Below are 20,914 nucleotides of genomic sequence, written 5' to 3'. Positions count from 1 at the left end.
AAGCAAAAATTTTGAGTTGCACATTTTCTAAAAGGTTTTTCATGCATTTATTTGTTGCTAATTCAAAAGCAAATGCTTTTTTCTTTTTTTGCAACCATATATAACAAAGGAACATGTGCTACATTACCCACCCCCCAAAAAGAGGAGGGGATGTTACCTGGGAGAACATTTCATGACAACAGCACATAGACTACACTACTCCCGAAAGGAGGAGGTAATATCTGGGAGGATTTATTTCATATTAACAAAACATATATTACACCATCCATAGTAATGGCTTAGAGGATGGTCTTGTGACAAAAGCACAGATATTACACTATTCTTACCCCCCCCCTTAGAAAAGGTGGAGGTAATGTTTGGGTGGATAGTATCATGACAGTAACATATACAGGGTGACCCCCCAAAAAACCCAAAAGATAAATGGAGGCCATCTAGAACATATGCTGTAGAAGGGAGAAAAAAATGCCAAAGACCCTAGTGTTTTGATGTGATGTTTTGAATATAATAAACTAGTTATGACCAAAGTTTCATTTCATTCAGGCAAAACACTTAGAAACGGGGCCTAATTAGAGTTGGGGCCCGTTTTTTGGGGGTCATCCCTCTCTCTGAATTGAGCATTGAAAGATTGTTCATTAATCTGAAATAGTATAGTAAACTTAACTGAGCATTAAAAGATAGTAATAGCATAGTTTTGGCTAAATCTACATTATTAATAGAAGTAATAGTATAGTTGTGGTTGATGTCATATGAGGACACCTTTTCCTCTTAAAATATGAAGAAATTACAATTTCTTACACAAAAGAATATAATTAACCAAACATGATAATTATTTAGTATAATATATAATGAAAATATTTATTAATATAATTAAATATAATAATAAAGTAATAATACTTGAAATATTATATAATAAAATGAAATATAAAATATAATACAAAAATAAATATTAATGATATATAAATTAAAATAATATAAAAGATAACATAAATAATATTACTTTAATATTAGAACATGCTATCCCTATGGATTAAATAAAGGATTGCATTCGAAATTACATAGGATTCACGAGTTTGGCAGAAAAATTGTTGAGGTCAACAGAAAGATCCTCGAGTTTGACTGAAAGGTTCCTAAGATCGACAAGATATACCTGATATATATCGACCAAAACGTTGTAAAAATAACTTAAGATGAGAACAGTAGTCTAAATAATCCAAACAATACAAAAACTATTTATGATTTTCCATACTATTTTATCGTTTTCTGTTCATTTTCTTATAAGAATGCTAAAGCTCAAATTTATCTGAACAGGGATACATTTATGATACTGCATAAAAACATACACACGACTTTTCAATGTCAATTCATTTTTTGTGTGTGTGTTAGGAAGTATCAATTATGGTCTCTTAGTTAAGGTTAATTTTACAATGAACACATTTTAGAAAACGATGCCCACAGTAGACGTAAATGATAAAAAATATTTTCAATTACTTTTCTATATATTTAAGCAACAAATTTATACAATGTAATTTTTTATTTATTTATTTTAAAACATTATCTATTTATTTATTTTTTTAAGAATATGAAGATTTTTCGTCTCTTTGTTAGATTCGCTACTTCTAGAATGAAAAAAAAAAGTAAAATGGTGTTATAAGCTGGGTGGAGATATACAGCTGATGTGCTGACTATGATATCGCACAGGCTCAGTGAAATTATCAAAAAAGACTTTGTTTCTAGGAAGATAGCTCTTGATATATCAAAAACCTTCATAGGGTTTGGCACAAAGGTTTTCTCCACAACCTTGTTAGCTATGGAATATCAGAAGATGTCCTCGTAACCATCAAGTTCTTTCTTTCCGATAGAGAATATAAAAATACTTAAATAGTTGTTGACAATTTCTGGCATGCTTCATGGATCTATTCTAGGTTCTACTCTCTTTTTGATCTTCATAAATGATCTTCTGACATGATTCATTAACATTTATGCAGGCAATGCAACTATTTATGGCCATCAACTTCACAATCTAGTGGGGATGATCTCTTCTCGTCCCTTTAGCCTCTTACACATAATATTGTGGGCAATTTAATGAAGAGACTAAAGACAGGATCGTTTATTGTCATGAACTAACTAATATAAATACAAGGAGTGCTCAAGAGGAAGCAATTTGATACATTAAAGAGTTCCTTATACTGTTACACACATGGAAAAGATGTTGGTAGTCTCTCTCTACTGTATCCTTATGTTTATGGTAGGTGCTCGATTGAGCTCAAAATCTCTGGTCTCCCCCTATAAAGCATTCACAGTAAGAACTCATCAAGCAACAACCACAGCAAATAACTTTCTCTTCTCTCTCAATACCAAAAACTAAATAGAACTTTCATGAACAAAGTTTCTTTCCTAGAACATTCAATCTGCAGCATACTGAATAAGAGAATTTTTTCTCGTTGTGGTAGAAAACGAGCTCTTGCTGTGAATGTTTTACAAAGAGGGAGCAAAGATTGGAGATCAGTCGAGCACCTTCCATATAAATAACGATAGAGTAGAGAAAGACTATTAGCATCTATTTTGTTGAAAATGAATGTAAGGAACAGCAAAGACTACATCCCACTAGATTTCAAATTTGTTTTTGTATTTTGTCTAAGCAAGAAAAATTACTTTGAATGGCACCCCTCTAAATGTGACAACAATACTCGATCTTAGAAGGTATCTGACGCTTATATAGGTAGAGGATTGAATCAGGAGACAGGTACTTTCTGGAGCAGTAGAATGATCCAATAATTTTTCCAGTAACTTTAGCAACAAATTAGATATATAGCATACTTTGGTGATACGATGTCTTTGGAAAGTGCCAAGAACAGTACTACCAATTATCAAATTTACAAATGAAAAGATGAATAAAATCATGATTCGGTCAAGAGTTTGCAAGTGATAACTCAACAACGAGATTTGGGATGAGATGAGAAATCATGAATTAATAAACAAAATATGTTTATATATTCACAATTTTACAAAAATGTAAAACATGCTTTGAAAGTTTGGTAAGAAGTTTTTAAAGAAGTAGACAAAAAGTTTGTTTCAAAGATGGGTATATGCGTGTGTGTGCGGATGCATGTGCATGTACGTGTGTGTGTGTGTGTGTGTGTGTGTGTGTGTGTGTGTGTGTGTGTGTGTGTGTGTGAGAGAGAGAAAGTTTACCTTTGGGTGGCATGTATTCATTTCAAGAGTCAAGGCACATCATGTCGCATAGCCCCAAGCCCCCACACCCCCACTGGAAGAACTCTGAACTTCTGTTAGTTCAAGAGCTTAACATGATTTTTATTGGTTGAAAAATATTTGGAGTCTACATGTTTCGGTGAAAATTTGTTGCTTTCGGGAATGATGAAGAAAAAGAAAAAAAAAGTAGCAATTAAAGTAATTTGCATTTTAGTATTCATTCGAATTGCATCTTGATGTAAAAATCCGACATACCTAACCAAGAAAGACGTAAAAAGGAAAAAAGAAAATGGCAAGCTGAACAAAGAAAGAAAAGGGGCAACTTATGCTCATCCGTCTCATCTCGCACATTGATTTCTAATCTACCATATGTCTTCCATTTTTTTTTTTTTTGAGTTATAGTGAAAGTCAGTCCTAGGAGCTTTATTGGCACTTACCTGGCACAGTTTGAGTCAGATATATGCCCTTTCTGTCCTCGGTTGGTTGAAGGGAAATCCTTCATGACTGAGACAATTTTAATTTTTATTCCTATCCAGTGTGCTCCTTTTTGGGGAGCTGGGTTTTCCCCCACATTAAAAACTGACCTAGTGTCTAACTCTTCCCTCGTGGGGAGGCAAGTAAATAGGAACATCAGACCATCAGTGACTTTGTTGTTTGGCTATGATTTTATTCAGTATCCACAGATCGACCTTCCTAGGCTTTATCTTCTCTTTGAGTAGGAGCTATTGCTTATCATCTGAGACGCTCCTACTGGGAAATGCTAACGGAGCTGATCAAGCATTTTTCGTAAGCCAGAGTATGCTAATTCTAGTGTACTGACTTTTCAAAATCACACCTGACTTCATGTCTAACCTCTTGGAGAGAGAAAAGGTAAATAAAATACACTTTACTGGCTAAATTTTTTTTTATTTATTTATTTTAAGAAATATTTTTGATTATCTAATATAACACTGTCCATAAGACGAGTATTTAACTATTGTGCTAGAAAGTTATTTTCTTGGTATTTTTAGAGTTATACAAGAAAAAAAGTAAATTCCTGCAGAAAGAACCACACCCTAAATGCAAAGCAATAAATGTTCCTTTTTGTTTCTTGGTCCTTCTCTACAAACTGCTTCCTTTGCAGGGAATGCTCAACTTCCAACAAGGAATGTTTTGACTCATCGGGCCCAGGATAAAGGATAATTACTCACAGTTTTCCTTTTTTTCTTTATATATATATATATATATATATATATATATATATATACACACACACACACACACACACACACACACATATATATATATATATATATATATATATATATATATATATATAAAAAAAACTTGGTGAGTTAGAAGAGAGTAAATTCAATTCTATAAGAGGAGATTTATCAGGATAATACAAAGCTCAATACATTTCTTTGAAGCTTTTATAAGAGACAATAAGAGTGGAAAATGAAGTCACAAAGACTAAATATTGGTATATATATGATGATTCATTTATTTAATAAAGGTAAACATACATTTAGTTGGGGGATAAAAGGGGACTCTTTATACCAAGGTATTTCGAAGCCTAATGCTTCTCATCAGAAGAGTAGAAAAGATGCTAGGTAACATCAAAGATGCTGGGCAGGAGCTGCTAGAAAGGACTTGTCCTGCCTTGATAGACTTCAAAATAGACTTTGTAGCCTCGTAGGAGATGTCTTTTCTCTTCCCTGCAACCTCTATCTCACAGAAGAGATGTTGCGAGTTTGTCTCCGCTGTATCGTTATTTTCATGGCAAGTGCTCGACTGATCTTCAATCTATGGTCCCCCCTCACCAAACTTTCACAAAAAATACTCGTCTAGCTGAAAACACTATCAATAATTCCCCCACTCTTTATCTGAGCCTAAACCTAAACATAGATTCCATGAACAAAGCTTCTTTCTTAGAACTGCGCACCTGTGGAATTGTCTTCCATTTTCCAGCTGACTACAATATGGTTGTCTTCAAGTCCAACGTAAACAAGTTCTTGATGAGCCATTCCACTTAAGTTAACAAATTTACCAAATTTACATTACTAACGATTACTATATTGTCCAATTTACTGCTGTACACCCTTAACCCTTATCCTCGAGTGGTCTCTGGGCCTTGATAAGTGGTTATGCCTATGTGAAAAAAAAAACATAATGGGGATGTGACGTCTAGCGAGGGATTCATCAGGAACAAAATAAATAAATAAATTAATAAATAAATAAATAAAATTATTGATGTTGTTTGGAGGAGCTATATTGAACTCTAAGATAGAGGAGGAGTGTATTATATAAAGTGTAATGCAAAAAGGGTGTCTATCATAGTCTTAAAGAATGTGGGTAGTTTATGCATTTAAACTCAAGGGTAAGATATAGTGTAGGTTGGGTTGTGGTTCTATTGTATCTGTATGTAAGATGTGTAGTATCTATGGAGGGTTTACATGGGGAAGGGGTTTACGCTAAAAGGTATTTTATCAACAGAAGTAACTGAAATCACAACAGCACTTAGAGAAGGTGCATGTTTGCATGCATAATATTATGATGATGAATTAAAGTGAGGGGGTATATGCTAAGTAGGATTTTAATAAATGTAACGGTTATCACAACATTACTTATAAAAAGACTTTAGCTTATGGCGTAATGTTATGAGATTAATGAAAGTTGTGGGGTGTATTACATGGGGCGTCGTGTACTAAGGTTTTAATTTAGTAAGATGGGCGAAGACCCGACAGTGAATAAAGGGGGTAAGTCACAAGGGAGTTGTGGGTAGATAGTTGTAAAAATATAATAATAATTTTCAGAAGATAATATATAGTAATAGTCCAAAGAGTTGCGCTGTTACAAGGTGTAAAGGGGCGGATATAAGGCAGAAGTTATAAAGATTGAGGAGTAAAGTTGATAGAGGTGGATAAAGAGACAAAAATAATTAGGATATGATGAATAGCACGGTGGACCTTTTTGATCTCTGCGGTCTCTACTAAATTTCTCAGCTAATTTTTGGTTTAAACATTTGAAATTTTACATAAAGTGTATTCAGATATAGGGCAAGCTTTTTAATCAGTTTTTGGTTGAAAATTTGGCTGCCAAGGGGTCAAAGTTCAAAAGAGTTAACCTTTGCGGTCTCTAGTAAACTATTCAGCCAATTTTGGGTTTAAACATTTGAAATTTTACATAAAGGGTATTCAGACATGCAGCAAGCTTTTTAATCAGTTTTTGGGCGAAAATTTGGCTGCCAAGAGGTCACAGTTGAAAGAGTTAACCTTTGCAGACTCTACCAAACTCCTCCGTCAATTTTGGGTCTAAACACTGGAAATTTAAGAAGTAGGTTACCTGGACATGAGTCAAACTTTTTAATATATATATACATATGCACATAAAATTATGAACAGTACATAGGGCCCGAACAAAGTGCTAGTATATATATATAAAATATAATAATATGCAGAACTTGCTAGAGAATTGGAAAGAATATTAAATCTGAAGAAAATCAATGAAATATCAATAATTGTAGGAGCACTAAGAACAGTCTTAAAGAAAGAGACTAGGTGAAATTGGAATCAAGGGGAAACCAGAGACTATGCAACGCATAATAATGCTGAAAACAGCTGAAATCTTAAGGAAAACCTTTGAATGCAGAAATGACCATATGGAAAGTGCAACCGACATAAAGCAAAAAAAAGATAAAATGGAACACCATATGGAACCAAGAAAACTGAAACTGACAAATTTTAAATGAACTAGCCCCCCCCCCCTTCTGGCGCCACACAAAATAGTCGTGAAGGGTTAAACAGAATGGAAAGACGGAGGAGAGAAAACACTAATCAGATATCCACTGGATGAGTGTGAGGAGGATCAAGAAACTTAAGGAGGCTTATTGCAACCCAAATTCCAGTCAAAAATAATGGTCATTGTCAGCAAGAAACCAATGGCAAGCAGCTGTTGTGATAACACAAAATCATTTGCAAACGTTATGAAAAGAGGTGGAGAATACTGGAAATCTGAAGAGACTTGTTGTCACCCAGACTTCAGGGAACATCGTTGGTTGATATTAATGAGTAATCTCTGATGACAACCTGTGTTAGAACTCCTAGTGAGTAAAAATGATAATAATGATGACAGAATCCCTTAAGTATGGATAATTGAATGCTTAAGAACATAAACAATATCTGACAAGATTATTAAGAAAACAATGGGAACATGGAAACTGGAACTGAAAACTGGATGGAAGACAACATCCGATAAGGATAAGAATACAGAGATGCATCTTCCAAGGATACTATCACCACTACTATTTATCAAAACCATGCAGCCACTCAACTACATACTTAGGAAATGTAATGCCGGATAAAAGTTTACAGACCCAGAACAAAAAAATAAACCTCCTCATGTATATGGACAACCTGAAGGTGTTTGCAAAAGGTAAAAACGAACTAGAAAAGCTAATAAATATAACTAGGCGATTCAAATGGAATTCGTAATGGAAAAGTATGCACTGCTAGAAATGAAATGAGGAAGACTAGAGACATCAGAAGCTATGGAACTGCCCAACTTAGAGAAGATGAGGGTGCTTCATGAACATGACACTTACAAATATTTGGGTTTTCTGGAGGCAAATATTAGGTATGGGCAAAAATGGCAGAAATAAAATATGGGGACTTAGTTTTGAAAGCCGGTTTATCATAATTTTTTTGTAGGTTTCCAACTACTTTTTGATTGTATTTGAAAGATTAAAGACTGAAGTTCATTTCCAAAAGGGGAAAAAATATTTGTACATGTGAAAAAAAAAAAAGGTTTAATGGAAAATGTTTTCACAGTGACAAGGTGAGCTAACAAATTTAGCTAAATTTTGAAGTTAAATAAACTGGTTGTAAAAATCCTTTGAAAGATGAATATTAGTTTTCTGGGTTTATTTCAAAGATAATTAGTAAAGTCCTAAGATATTGAATTAAATAAAAAAAACCCATCTTGTTTGTACAAAAAAAATAGCTTAATTAGCCCTCAAAAGCGAGAGATTCTGCCTTTGCAGAATCTCAACAAAATGGAAGTCGTGTAAACATGGATTATATGGAGGCTCATAATGTCAGAAAGTTGAAAAGCTGTCTGAAAATGACGTCAGATAGTTAAAGTGAGGTGCTGGTTTTCTTTTTCTTCCCCAGCCGTGCATCCATACATTCCTATCATGAACGTTTGTATAATTTTTACCACTTTTTAATTTAATTATTTTCCTATGTTCCTACTTTTAAATTAAAAACAAAATTACTTTTCAAAATTATATAAAACTTATGTTACGCCAAAAGTTTCACATTCATGCAAGCAAGGAAAATATTAGAATCGTACATATAAAAATTATGTGAAACTTGTAATCTAAAATAAAAAGTAGAAATATTTTTTGGAATTATAATTTTTTGTGTGAAAATATTGAATAAACAATGCTTAATTCAATGATAATATCGGTAATAAGTTCGAGAAATTAATTTTTCTTCGAGTTATATTGATTTCATTAATACGGACTTTAGGTACTTTTTTGTAATGTTCCTCTAAAAATTAAATAATTTTTTTTAATCATTACAATTTACGATGCTTTATTTTCATAAAAAAGCAAAAATAAATTCATGCATTTTTTTTTTTTTTACTACTGAAAGCCATAACTTTAGTAAAGGTATTTTTTGTTTAAACAAAATAATAAATTTTTACTAAGATTTAAATAAAAATGAATTCATTATATTCCGTGATCATTATTTGATAAAAACTGAAAATTTCATTAAAATTGGCTAATTTCCTGATTTTTGGTGAATTTTTAAGTAAAGAGGGGTCAAAATGTTTATACATTTTGAGCATCGGCATTCATTTTGCACGTACCTAGCAAATACCATCAAATCTATAGGAATTAAAGAGAAGATTTGAAAAGAATACCAGAGGAGAACAAGGAAACTCTTAGAAGCAAGATTATATAGTAGAAATCTAATTAAAGGAATAAACACTCGGACAGTATCACTAATAAGATACTCTGAACCATTCATAGGCTGGACATAAACTTAGGCACCAGAAGATGAGAAAGCTAATGATCAGGCATAATGTATTACACCTAAAAAACGATACTGATCAACTCTATATTAAAAAGAATAAAGAGAGAAGACTGGTAAGTGTAAAATACTATGTGGACGCAGCAAACAAATTCAAAAGGAATATAAGAAGAGGCATGATTGCACAGGGGTTGCAGTGCACTGCACTTTGAACATACAGACAAATGATTCAAACACAAACCAGAGATAATACTAGAAAACAGAAACTATAAAATTCTTCGAAATATGGAGGTACAAACAGATTAACTCATCCAAGCAAGAAGACCGAACGCCATAATAAGAAGGAAAGAAACTACCAAATTGTAGATTTTATCATCCCAGGCGACCACAGAATGAAGATCAAAGAGATAGAAAAACGAAACAAATATACGGAACTTGTCAGAGAACTGAAAGAAATATGGAACCTGAAGAAAATCAATGTAATATCAATAATTGTAGGAGTACTAGGAACAGTCTGAAAAATCTTAAAAATGACTAGGAGAAATCGGAATCAAGGGAAGACTCAGACTTTGCAATGAACGGTAATGCTGAAAATTGCTGAAATCTAAAGGAAACCCCTCAAATGTGGAGACAAATGCACATGAGAGGCAAACGTTAACCAGCCATATAGAAACTGCAACAAAAGTAAAACAAAACGATGCAACCAAGAAAACTGAAACTGCAAAAATGTAAGTTTATCCCCCCCTCCCGCCGCCCCAAATTGTATTTTCAGCATCAACTAGCACCAGAAAGTCGAGAAAGGTTAAGGAGGATGGAAAGATTGAGTAGAGAAAGCACTAATCAGACTGCCACTGAATGGGTGTAAATGGGACTGGGACTTTAGGGAAGTTTATTATCACCTAAATTTTAGTGAAGACCGACGTCTGGTGAGAAGTTAATGGCAAGTGACTGTTGTGATATTGCAAATTCATTTGCAAAGGTTATCAAAAGAGGTTGAGAGTACTGGAAATCTGGACAGACTAGTTGTCACCCAGACTCCAGGGAACACCACTGGTTGTTATCAGTGAGTAATCTCTCATGATCACCTCTACAAGAACTACTACTACTACTACTACTACTACTACTACTAACAACATCAATAATAATTTTTAGGTTTGTTTCACAATAGACCGAGGTATGAAAAAAATGGTAAAGAAACAAACATATAACAAATAAATATTAGCAAAAGGTAAAATAACTGTCATGGTAATATTTATTGGGTTGATTTCTGTTAGTATTTTCTTTTCTTTTTTTTTTGGGGGGGGGGCCGATTCTCAGGACTCCAAAGGATAGAGAGCATCATGGCGCCATTTTTGCTTTTCAGTTTAACTGAAGCACTCAGCACTACTTGCAAAGTGTCCTGTAGAAAAGACAAAAAGTTTATGATTACAGATTTTCATGAACAAAAAGATACACATGGTTATTTTCTGGAGGGAAAAGAAAATCATTAATGCTTAAGTGACAAGTGTGTAATGAAAACAACAGTTCGAAAATACTTGTTGAAAAGAATCAATTCTCGTTCGATATGGTAACTTTCCATGTTGAGAATTTAAGGTGCATGATGTGCACGAAGTTATGTTGGTGACTTAATGTCCCACAAGAGGGCGTCGGGCAGCGATGATGTTTACTCGTAGAACTGCATCCTGGACTGATATCGATTTGCTTCCTCACGAAAACAAAATGTGACACAAGGTCATTTTTAATGTGAGAGAAAGCCAACTCCCCCCCAAAAGGGGCACTCTGGCAGTTTGCAAAAATAAAATTGCCTTAGTATAGAAAGGTTTCCCCCTGTCATTGACTTAGGACAATTTAATTTAAGTGCAGCATATGAGCAGACACCACACTTCAGCCACCAGTCCAGTATACTAGCATAACTGAATATCGACTGTATCCTGAACTGATTTGATTTTCACAGGATTAACCTTATATACCCGTGTTTTAAAACATTCCAAACTATTTGTTGTATCACGTGATGTAAATGTAACGTAATTCCTTTATCGCATGTTTGCGGATGGGAAAATTATGAAGTTATAAGCTTCCACGTACTTCATGCACATGCGTGTTGTAAACGGTGATTGCTATGAAATGTCTCTGCTGAAGATTTGTTCCGGTCATTTGTAGCAGTCACTACTAGATGTTATAAACTAAACAGTGAAGAGTTCACACACAGGGGACATAACTCGGAACGCATATTTTAAATTACATGTTCATGGTGTGCAATATTTGTAGCCTATAGCGATTGACTTTTTGACTAAAACACAATACCAATTGTTCTACATTATGAAATTTCATAATTTTTGGATATATTACTATTTTCGTCATAACAATTAAGTACGTAATATTCCATTTGCTTAAACCGACATATTAAAAAAAAATTGATCTGTAGTCGACTCTATCTCAACAAGCACCTATTTTTATTTTTATTTTTTTTATATAACTTATTTTTAAAGCATATTTTGGCGCTTCTACACTATTGGGACGAAATTTCGGAAATCATAATACTGAATTTTGCATGAAAACAATGGTATCTACGTATTCCTTGTATTTTTAAGATGATTATATCCAAAAATTATACGAAAATCGATAAGGTAGAAAATTATTTATTAAAGAAAATAAAATAAAATTTGATGAAAATGATCGTAAGACACGAGAGAGTTCCAAAGGGAAGTAATTTTCCGTTTTGATTTTTAAAAAGATGGCGGCAATTTTTCACCTGTTAACACGATAAAAGTTGCTTGGTTTAATAATTCTGTAACATTCATGTGTTTTGACTGCATAATTTGGAAGCTACCATTGTACCTTATTAGAATTGATAAAAAAATCAGTTGAAACCATTGATTTTTCTCTGAAAACTCCATTTATCAACCACACAATCTCGTCCCAATTCTGTAGAAGTGCCCATATCTTTTCCTAAAAATCGTCATTTTTAATTTCAGACCCACATTTACTCCTGACATAGACTTTCTAAGTGAACATAAATCTCTTCTTCTTCTTCTTCTTCTTCTTCTTCTTCACTTTTAAAAAAATGCGCCTTTCTTTTTATTTTTAAGGATTTAATTTTTTGTAGCTTTTACATTTTTCGTGAAAAATATTATTTTTCATTATTAGTTAAAGATACTCCTTATTTACAAATAAGACGTATCCTTAACTAATAATAAAAAATAATATTTAGCTTATTGTTTAAAATTTTCACTGTTTTCATTGAACGAAAGTATTAATAGTTCCCTCCACAAATCTACATTATAAGATATATATATATATATATATATATATATATATATATATATATATATATATATATATATAGAGAGAGAGAGAGAGAGAGAGAGAGAGAGAGAGAAAGAGAAAGAGAAAGAGAGATTCATAGTTTGGTGCTTAGCATCCTCTAGTAAATCACTCCCCCCCCTCCCAGTAGAATCTATTCTATCCTAAGAAAGAATATTTGGGCAAAAGAATGGAACTGAATTCTCCTCTATTCCGAAACTCTGCCGGTCTGCCCGTCGAACAGGGATTCGAGAAATAGCAGTAGCAGCTGGTTTATACAATCGACTTTTTGTCGTATGAGTTCCTTTACTCCCTCTCTTTCACCCTCGTCGTATCTATCTATCTATCTATCTATCTATCTATCTATCTATCTATCTTGTTTGCTTACTTATTTATGAGGATCGGATGTGACACAAGGTCAGTTTAATGTGTGTGTCGGGGGGGGGGGGTTATCCAGCGTCATGAGAATAAAAAATTGACCAAGTCTAGAAGAATTTCTCCTCCCATGACCGAGACAATTTACAACCTTCATAATTATTAAAGCAACAGAAGCAGCCGAAACTGCTAACCGTCGACACTGCTTTATTAATTAATCAATGTCAAATTTATATAAACGTATATACTTAATAAAATATATAAAAATACTGACTCAACAGGTTACGAGTGATCTATTATAAAATTAATTTTCACAAGTTGTCAAAAGTTAACATTCATTTATGACATCATCCATTTTCATGTAAATATACTTTCTTATGATGTCACAAAATATATTTTATTTTTTTGTAAAATAATTTATTAGATAAATAATATCAAATAATAGTTAATTAATAAAAAGTCCTTTTTCAAAACAAATATGCAAATATCAAGAATTTAAAATTAAAAAATTACGAAAAATCCACTAAATCATCTTTTGTGACGTGACACTACTTTTGGCAACTACCATTCATCGTTTATGACGTCATTCATTTTAAAGTAAATATTTTCTTGTGCAAGCATGATGATCAAAATGCCAAATTCAGAGTAAAGAAATTATATATTTAATAATATATATAATACATACTGGCACAACCGGTAACGGGCGGTCTAGCATATACTTATATTCTTTCTTTCTTTTTCATCGTCTCTTGTAGTTAGGCGTTTGTTTCGCTCATTTGGAGTGTTTTTATTTTCCGCCTTTGTAACGGGACGAGGCGGACAGTTTTCACCATGGACGGAGAAGACGCCTTCTTAGGCGAAGAAAAAGGTAATAAGAAAAAAAGAAATTACTTTTTTAATTCTTTTATTTTAATCATTACAGTTGTTGGTATTTTTATATGTAAGATAAATACAGGATTTTTAAAATGAAACTTTTCTTTTACTCTCCTCTTCTCCTTGGAGATGGTGTAAACAAAAGTCTTTAATTTTTTTGTTTTGTTTAAAATCTTTTAAATAAAATCTCTTAATTATCGGCTAAGAAAAAAGAAAAATAGAGAAACAAACTCCCTTTTCACCTATTTTTGTTAATAAATATATATCAAAAAGAAACTATTTAAAAATCTATTTCATTTTCCGCTAAATTAAAATACTAAAATTCTCATAATGTTTAATTTTCCCTCAATTTTAAAAATTAATTTAATTTTGATACTTTTAAAGAATTTGAGCCCTAACTCTTACCTAAGTACCTTAATGTTAAGCTTACCCCCCTCCCCGCGTAAGTTTAATTAAAGCGTTTTTTGTTGTCCTTTTTTTTGTGTGTTCTTTTAGTAAAAATGTTACATTTCAACTATTTCTAAACTGTATAAAAACAAACTATCAAACAAGATATCTTATATCTTCTTGTGTGTGTGTTTCTTGCCTATACGTAACTTTGATAGATACACATTGACTTATGATTACTCACTAGGAGTTTTCAAATGGATCATCATGAAAGATTTCTCATTGAGAACAACTAGCGGTGTTCCCCAGAGACTGAGTGACAGGTCTCCCCAGATTATCAGTCCTCTCCATCTCTTTCATTAACCTTTGTGCAAATTAATTTGTATTATCGCAACAGCCGTTTACCATTGATTTCTCGTTGGCAGCGACCATTGATCTTCATTGGAATTTAGGTGGTAAATGAGCCTCCCCAAGGTTTTCTTTGCATCATCCAGTGGAGGTAGGTCTGGGTAGAGTTTTCTCTCTTCAGTCTTTCTATTCTCTTTGACCCTCCTCGACTATTAGTATGGCGCCAGTTAATTTTTCTTTTTTCGTTTTCTTTTTTTATTGCGGAGGTGGAGGTGGGGTTAACTTACAATTATACTTTTTAGTTTGCTTGATTTCATGTGGTGTTTCTTAGTGTTTTACTTCTACAACAATTTCTATATTATTATTATTATTTTTTTAAATTTATTTTTACTTACTAGGAATTCTCACGCAGATCATTATCAGAGGATACTCACTGATAACCGGTGGTGTTTCCTAGAGTCTTGGTGACAATAAGTCTCCCCAGATTTCCAGTACTCTCCACCTCTTTCGATAACCTTTACAAATGAATTTGCGTTATTGCCACAGCCGCTTGCCATTGACTTCTTGGTGGCAATAATCATTAATTTTCACTGAAATTTGGGTGCCGACAATCGGTACCAGTCCTCTTTGCATTCATCCAGTCGAGGTCTGGTTAGTGCTTCCTCTTTTCGGTCTTTCCATTGGCCTCCTCCTCCCCCTCCTCCTCCTCCTCCTCATCATCATCATCATTTGTTTCTTATTATATTTACTGTTTATTAATCAAGAGATTGATAAAATATAAAATTAAGTTGTGTGAAAACTAAATAATAATAATAATAATAATAATAATAATAATAATAATAATAATAATAATAATAATAATAATAATAATAAAAAAACAATCATTTAAAAATTACGTTTTGGCTTAGGAGCAAAGTCCAATAACTGTCCTTGTTATCAGAAAAGATACTTCAACTTCACCTATTCTGTTCTTCGTCAGTGGTTAGTGAAGAATAGGATCCATCTTGACTGAAACGATTTAAAGTGCCCCTTTTTGGGGAGCCTCATTTTCTGGGAAGAAAATCCACAGAGATGAAAGACCTTTGAAAATACAAAATTTGCAAATCTCAAACACTCGTTTGAATGGAGTTGCACAAGCGATGATGCGCCTTTGCGTGCCCCCAGGGCTGGTAAGGGGCCTTTCCAAATAACCCATTCTTCTTGACTTGAGGTAAATCAAGAATTTGGGAGAATAGCGATTATTCATATTGCCGTATTGATTGAAAGGTTCTTATAAAGTCCATGACAAGAATTGAGTTGAATTTCTTTTACAAGTTCCCAACTAAGAATTAATTCAAACTTCAGATAATGGGGATTCACAGAAAGCATAAGTTTCTGAGAATACTCTCTGCTGGAATAAGGCAGGGAAAACTCCCTTGAATTAGAAATGAATGTAACACGTCCTTTCATGTTGAAACATAACTGAAAACTAAAACTCCCTTTAGTTGGCACGTCACGCATGATTAAAAAAAAAAAAAAAAAAAAAAAAATTTCAAAGGCAATTCCCGAAATGCAACAGAGCAAGTGTTTCAGACGATGCGACTTCCAACATTTCATCACATTAAAAACTGATCTTGCGTCGTACTCTCTACCATTGGGAAGAAAGAAAAAAATATTTAAATTTAATAAAAACCTTTTATTCGTTTCTGTTTCATTTGTTAATGGTACTTTAAAGAAACCCTTCATCATTTACTTATGAAACAATATGGGACAAGATCTTGTGTGTCCGTGTGTGTCTGTTTTTCGCCCACATTACTTTGATAAGCTCTAATAAGTGAATCATTGTTCATTTCTAAGCCCTCTACCCAGCAGGCAATGTCTCGACTGGAGCAGGAGTACTGTTCAATAATGTTCAATAATTGAATAGAACAATTTCTTTTTCGCATAAAAAAGAGAAAACTCCATGTTTTAATTTGATACAAAAGACATTTGGTTCTTGTCCAGAATTCACCCTATTAGCAGTTAAAATAGATTGTTTGAATAGAACACTCTGACAGCAACGCAATGCTTATGTTAAAATTGAATTTTTAATGAACGACAAAATAGATATGTGTTTTTGTCCAGAATCCTCCCCCTATATTAAAAAACAAAATAAAGAAAAATCTGTATGATGAACGTACCTGTGACAAAACGAAAATATCATATTCCAAAAATCACATAAATTGATCAAATAGTTTTATTTTTATATAAGCGAAACAAATTTCATGAGTATCTGTGGAGTGACTGTCTCATCACCATTTTGAAAAACTATCAATAAACAAAGAGATAAATATTCAAAAAATGATTAATATCTACTAATTCCCATTAATCTCATTTAAATAATGAGTTTAATTACAATGTAAAAAAGTAATAGATGCAATTGTCTCTATATTTTTAGTTTTGAATCAAATGATTATCGTAAAAAGTTAGATGTTTTTATCTTAATTTAACTTTTCACATTCATTTTATTTACTTAATTTGCAGAGTTTTTGTTCTATACCAAGCACTTCGTTTGAAAATTAATAATTTTTAATCAAAGTGTAGTTTGGTACTTGTAAAGGAATTGATATCCAAATAATTTCAGTATTTGTAGATTCAGTTTTGTGTATCGACAGATGGGAATGACGAAAGCAGTTTACAGGTTGAAAGTGGCAAATAAAATATGTAAAAATGCAGGTGAAACTAAGCATGTGAAGGGTTAGGCTAGGGTTAAAAAAATGGCAATTCTCTATGGTTACAACTAGATTGAATATGGATGTCAAAATAGAAAAAAATAATAAAAACTTTCATGATGTACTTACTTGTGAGGAAAAATAAATCCCGTTCACCAAAATTTATAGAAATTCATCCAGCAGTTTTATTTTTATGAATTAAATTAAACTTTTAGCAGTACGCAGAATATTGCTGCCATCATCGATGTCAAGTTAGATAATTCAAACTTTTGGGAGTGAAATTAACTTTATATTTTGTGTACGGCTAAAAGTTGAATTTATTTTATAAAAACAAAACTGTTGAATGAATTTCTGTAATTTTTGGTGGACAGTATTTATTTTCCCCTCACAAGTAAGTAAATTATAAAGGTTTATTGCTGTTTTTTTTGTTTTTTTTTATGCTGTCCATATTCAATATAGGAGTAACATCAAGAAGCACCAAAATGTTTCATCCCCTCAAAAATTAAAAAATAAAGTTTAAAAACTTCCTATAAAAAACGTAAACTGCATCAGCAATTTCTGGGACAAACTAGTGATTCTGCGTTGATACACTAAAATCCTCCGGATACCAATTTTTTGCAATTTAAATTCACATTTATCTGATAGCACAGTACAAAATAAGTAACATTTACTTTAATTTCTCACACATAGTTTTCTATCTCGGATGCCAGCAACATAGGTTATTTTCTTGTAATTGCGACAATAATGTATTCCTTCTTTATTACTAACTAGCCTGCATGCCCGGCGTTGTCTGGGTCTTTGGAGATGTGTGTTAAGCAAAAAAAAAGAAAAAATGTGGTAGTAAGCAGGCAGGCTCGAACCCATAATGTGAAGGAAGAAAAGAACATGAAAAAGAAAATGCCTTTGCTGTTGCGTCCATCGCCAAACAGGAAGTGGTGAAGGTTTAAATTAAGGCTAGTCAATCGAAAAGAGGGGATCGCTTTCGAAAATATTGGCAAAAAACGCGACCCCTCCTTGTAGAAAAGTGTCCCGTTGAGGGTGAAGGAATTAATGTTTTTAACCATTTTTTAACCATTTTTTCGATCGTCTGAAGGGTCGAGCACACACACACACACACACACACACACACACACACACACACACACACACACACACACACACACACACTTTGCCTTTTATATATAGACTAGCAGGGGTACCCGGCGTTGCCCGGGTGTTTGTATGTGTGAGTGTGTGTTGGGGGGGGGTAGATAAAAAAGAAAAAAGTTTTGGTAGGAAGATAGGCTTGAAAACAAATATTAAAAAAACAAAGAAAAACAAAAATAAAACAGGGAAAAAAGTTTTGGGAGGGAAGTAGGCTCGAACCTGATGGAGGGATACCCGTGTGTGTGTGTGTGTGTGTGTGTTGGGGGAGGGGGTAGATAAAAAAAGAAGGCTCAAATTAAAAACAAAAAAAAAAAAACAGCAAAAAAAGTTTTGGGAAGGAGGTAGGCTCAAACCTGAAGCCTTGAGATTAATAGTCTGATGACATACCATGAGGCCAGGAAGCCAGGAACTTTTGATTAGTCGAAAATAAGCGTTTAAAAAATTGAAGGTGGTTTTTCTAGGTCAAATCTTACGCCATAGTAGCAGCAGCAAACGAATTCACAGCGTGAATTTTGTAGTAATTGTAAGATAAAAGTAGCCAAAATAAAATATATTTATGACCACATTTCGTAAGTGGGAGATATTATGATCTGTGTAGCATATAAAAAGTTATAAGAATGAGCGAGCAAGCTGAGAAGCACCCTGAAAAAAGCCTTTGGCAGACATACAGAAAACATGCACACACACACACACACACACACACACACACACACACACACACACACACATTTTCGCTTTTATATATATAGAAGATAGAAGATGTCTTCTGTTCTTTCCTTTGTGTATTATAATGTTCAGCATACTACATGTTTCTGTAATCTCTTTAACATTTAGCTTCGACAAACTGTATACCTAAGAATAAATGTATATGTGTGCACTCCGCAATTCTAAGCATTGTTCTTTTCCACTAAGGAGATGCAGTTTGCTTTAAGCATTGAGTGTTATATTTATTTAGGGAAGTATTAGAAGTCTATTATAATGCAAGTAATGGAAAATTATAGATGTTGATAAGGAAAGACAAAAACAAGTCATTATATATATTTCTATAGATTCATTGATTAATATAATAATTAAATGAATGATTTTGCGCTACAAACAGGTACTGACAAGAATTGTGCATATCAACATACTTAAAGGAATAAATAGTAAGATGTTCAACATCTTGAAATTTGGAATATAGATTTGTCATTTATTTATTTTGCCAGTGATATAGGAGTTAAAAGAAAAAAACACAACACAAATTTAGCCCAATCTCATTTTAAATTTATTTTAACCCAGCATGGGCCTCTTTAGATGAGTCGAGCTAGTTAGGTTTGTAGTTGACTTACAGCTGTTGTATGTATTTATTGGAAAGAAGGGAGAAGGAGGTAAAATACGGGTGTGGGAGAAATAATTTAGTTGAGAAAAGTGGGTGGGGGAGGAATTGGAGTTGATTAGTCAAATTTTAAAATAAGCAAACACACTTTGCTGTTTTTCAGAATATTTTTTAACTGTTGGACATTAATCAGAAGGGACTTTTCCAGGACATTTATCATGAAGCAGAATGGTCAGCAAAAGACGAAAGTAAAGAAAGATATGAATAAACTGAACAAAGCTAAAGTACGATTGTTAGGAAAAAGTAAATAGGTTATCATTATTATTCGTGTCTCCACTTCATTTCCGGCTGACCCTCCCTGTGTTAAGAATTGCCTTTCTAAATAATGTCATTTAGAAAAGCCATTTTTAACGTGGGTGAGAGGATGTTTTATTTTAACTATTCTGTACTTTCACTCAACAATTTAATAAACAAAAGATATTGTAGAAATTCAATTTAAAAACGAAGCAGTAAGCGGAAGTGGAGTGGAGACACAACGGATAAAGTTAACCATTAAATGTTTTGATTTGGTTGTCAAGTATAGACCATTTGTTGTTATCAACGTAATTTAGTTGTGAGTTGTTACGTTTCTGACAAAGTCAAGGCCAAACACGGAAACAAACCCTATGTAGTTAAAGATAATTAAAGCAAGAACAATTTAATTCTATTGTAGGGTACACTGGAGTGGAATGGGCCATCAATCATTATCTATTTTCTCCCAACTTCGTTTTTCCCAGAGTTTGACGCTCCCATTATGGATTGCATCAGGTATTGATATGGCCATTGTAACTGTATCATTCTTTCTGCACTGCACTCTGATGAAGAAGGAAGTGTTGAATCTGGTTTCTAATTATATCACTTGAGAATTCTAGTGTGTGATATTATTGAAGTGATAAGTATAATTGAAAAGCCCCTTTAAAAATTTTTGGAACTTTAACTCACCAGAAGTATTTTTTTGTTTTCATTTTCGGAAGAGTTATACTAGCAGAAAGAGAAGACAATTCAAAAATTAATGCTTATTTTCTCACCAAACTTTTTGGTAATTCAAAACAAGTTCAATAAATAAAGTATCACAACAGAAAAACATTAAATAGCGAAACAGTTATTGAATTTAATTGAAATTGTTAAAAATTTATCAACAATATTTCGAAATAAATCATATTTAAAATTTATAAATAAAATGTAACATTCTATATTTCAAAATAATTATT

At 32.9% G+C, this 20,914-nt stretch overlaps 2 protein-coding genes across 2 annotated transcripts in view; one reads left to right on the top strand and one right to left on the bottom strand.

Annotated features, from left to right (window-relative positions):
- Positions 1–20,914, bottom strand: part of LOC145295940 (myotubularin-related protein 9-like) — a 165,990-nt gene that overhangs the window by 112,531 nt on the left and 32,545 nt on the right. The window lies entirely within an intron of this gene.
- LOC145295941 (zinc finger C2HC domain-containing protein 1A-like) overlaps positions 13,593–20,914 on the top strand; it is a 99,802-nt gene continuing 92,480 nt past the window's right edge. The window contains exon 1 of the mRNA XM_080141824.1: positions 13,593–13,773. Within this exon, the coding sequence (XP_079997950.1) occupies positions 13,737–13,773 (37 nt within the window). The 5' untranslated portion in view covers positions 13,593–13,736. The remainder of the gene's footprint in view (positions 13,774–20,914) is intronic.

This window comes from Euprymna scolopes, chromosome 16, assembly GCF_053919585.1.
Source record: "Euprymna scolopes isolate OS-2025 chromosome 16, ASM5391958v1, whole genome shotgun sequence".
Classification (NCBI taxonomy): Eukaryota; Metazoa; Mollusca; class Cephalopoda; order Sepiida; family Sepiolidae; genus Euprymna; species Euprymna scolopes.
Note: the sequence above shows the minus strand (reverse complement) of the source record. Positions and strands in the feature narration are given on the sequence as shown.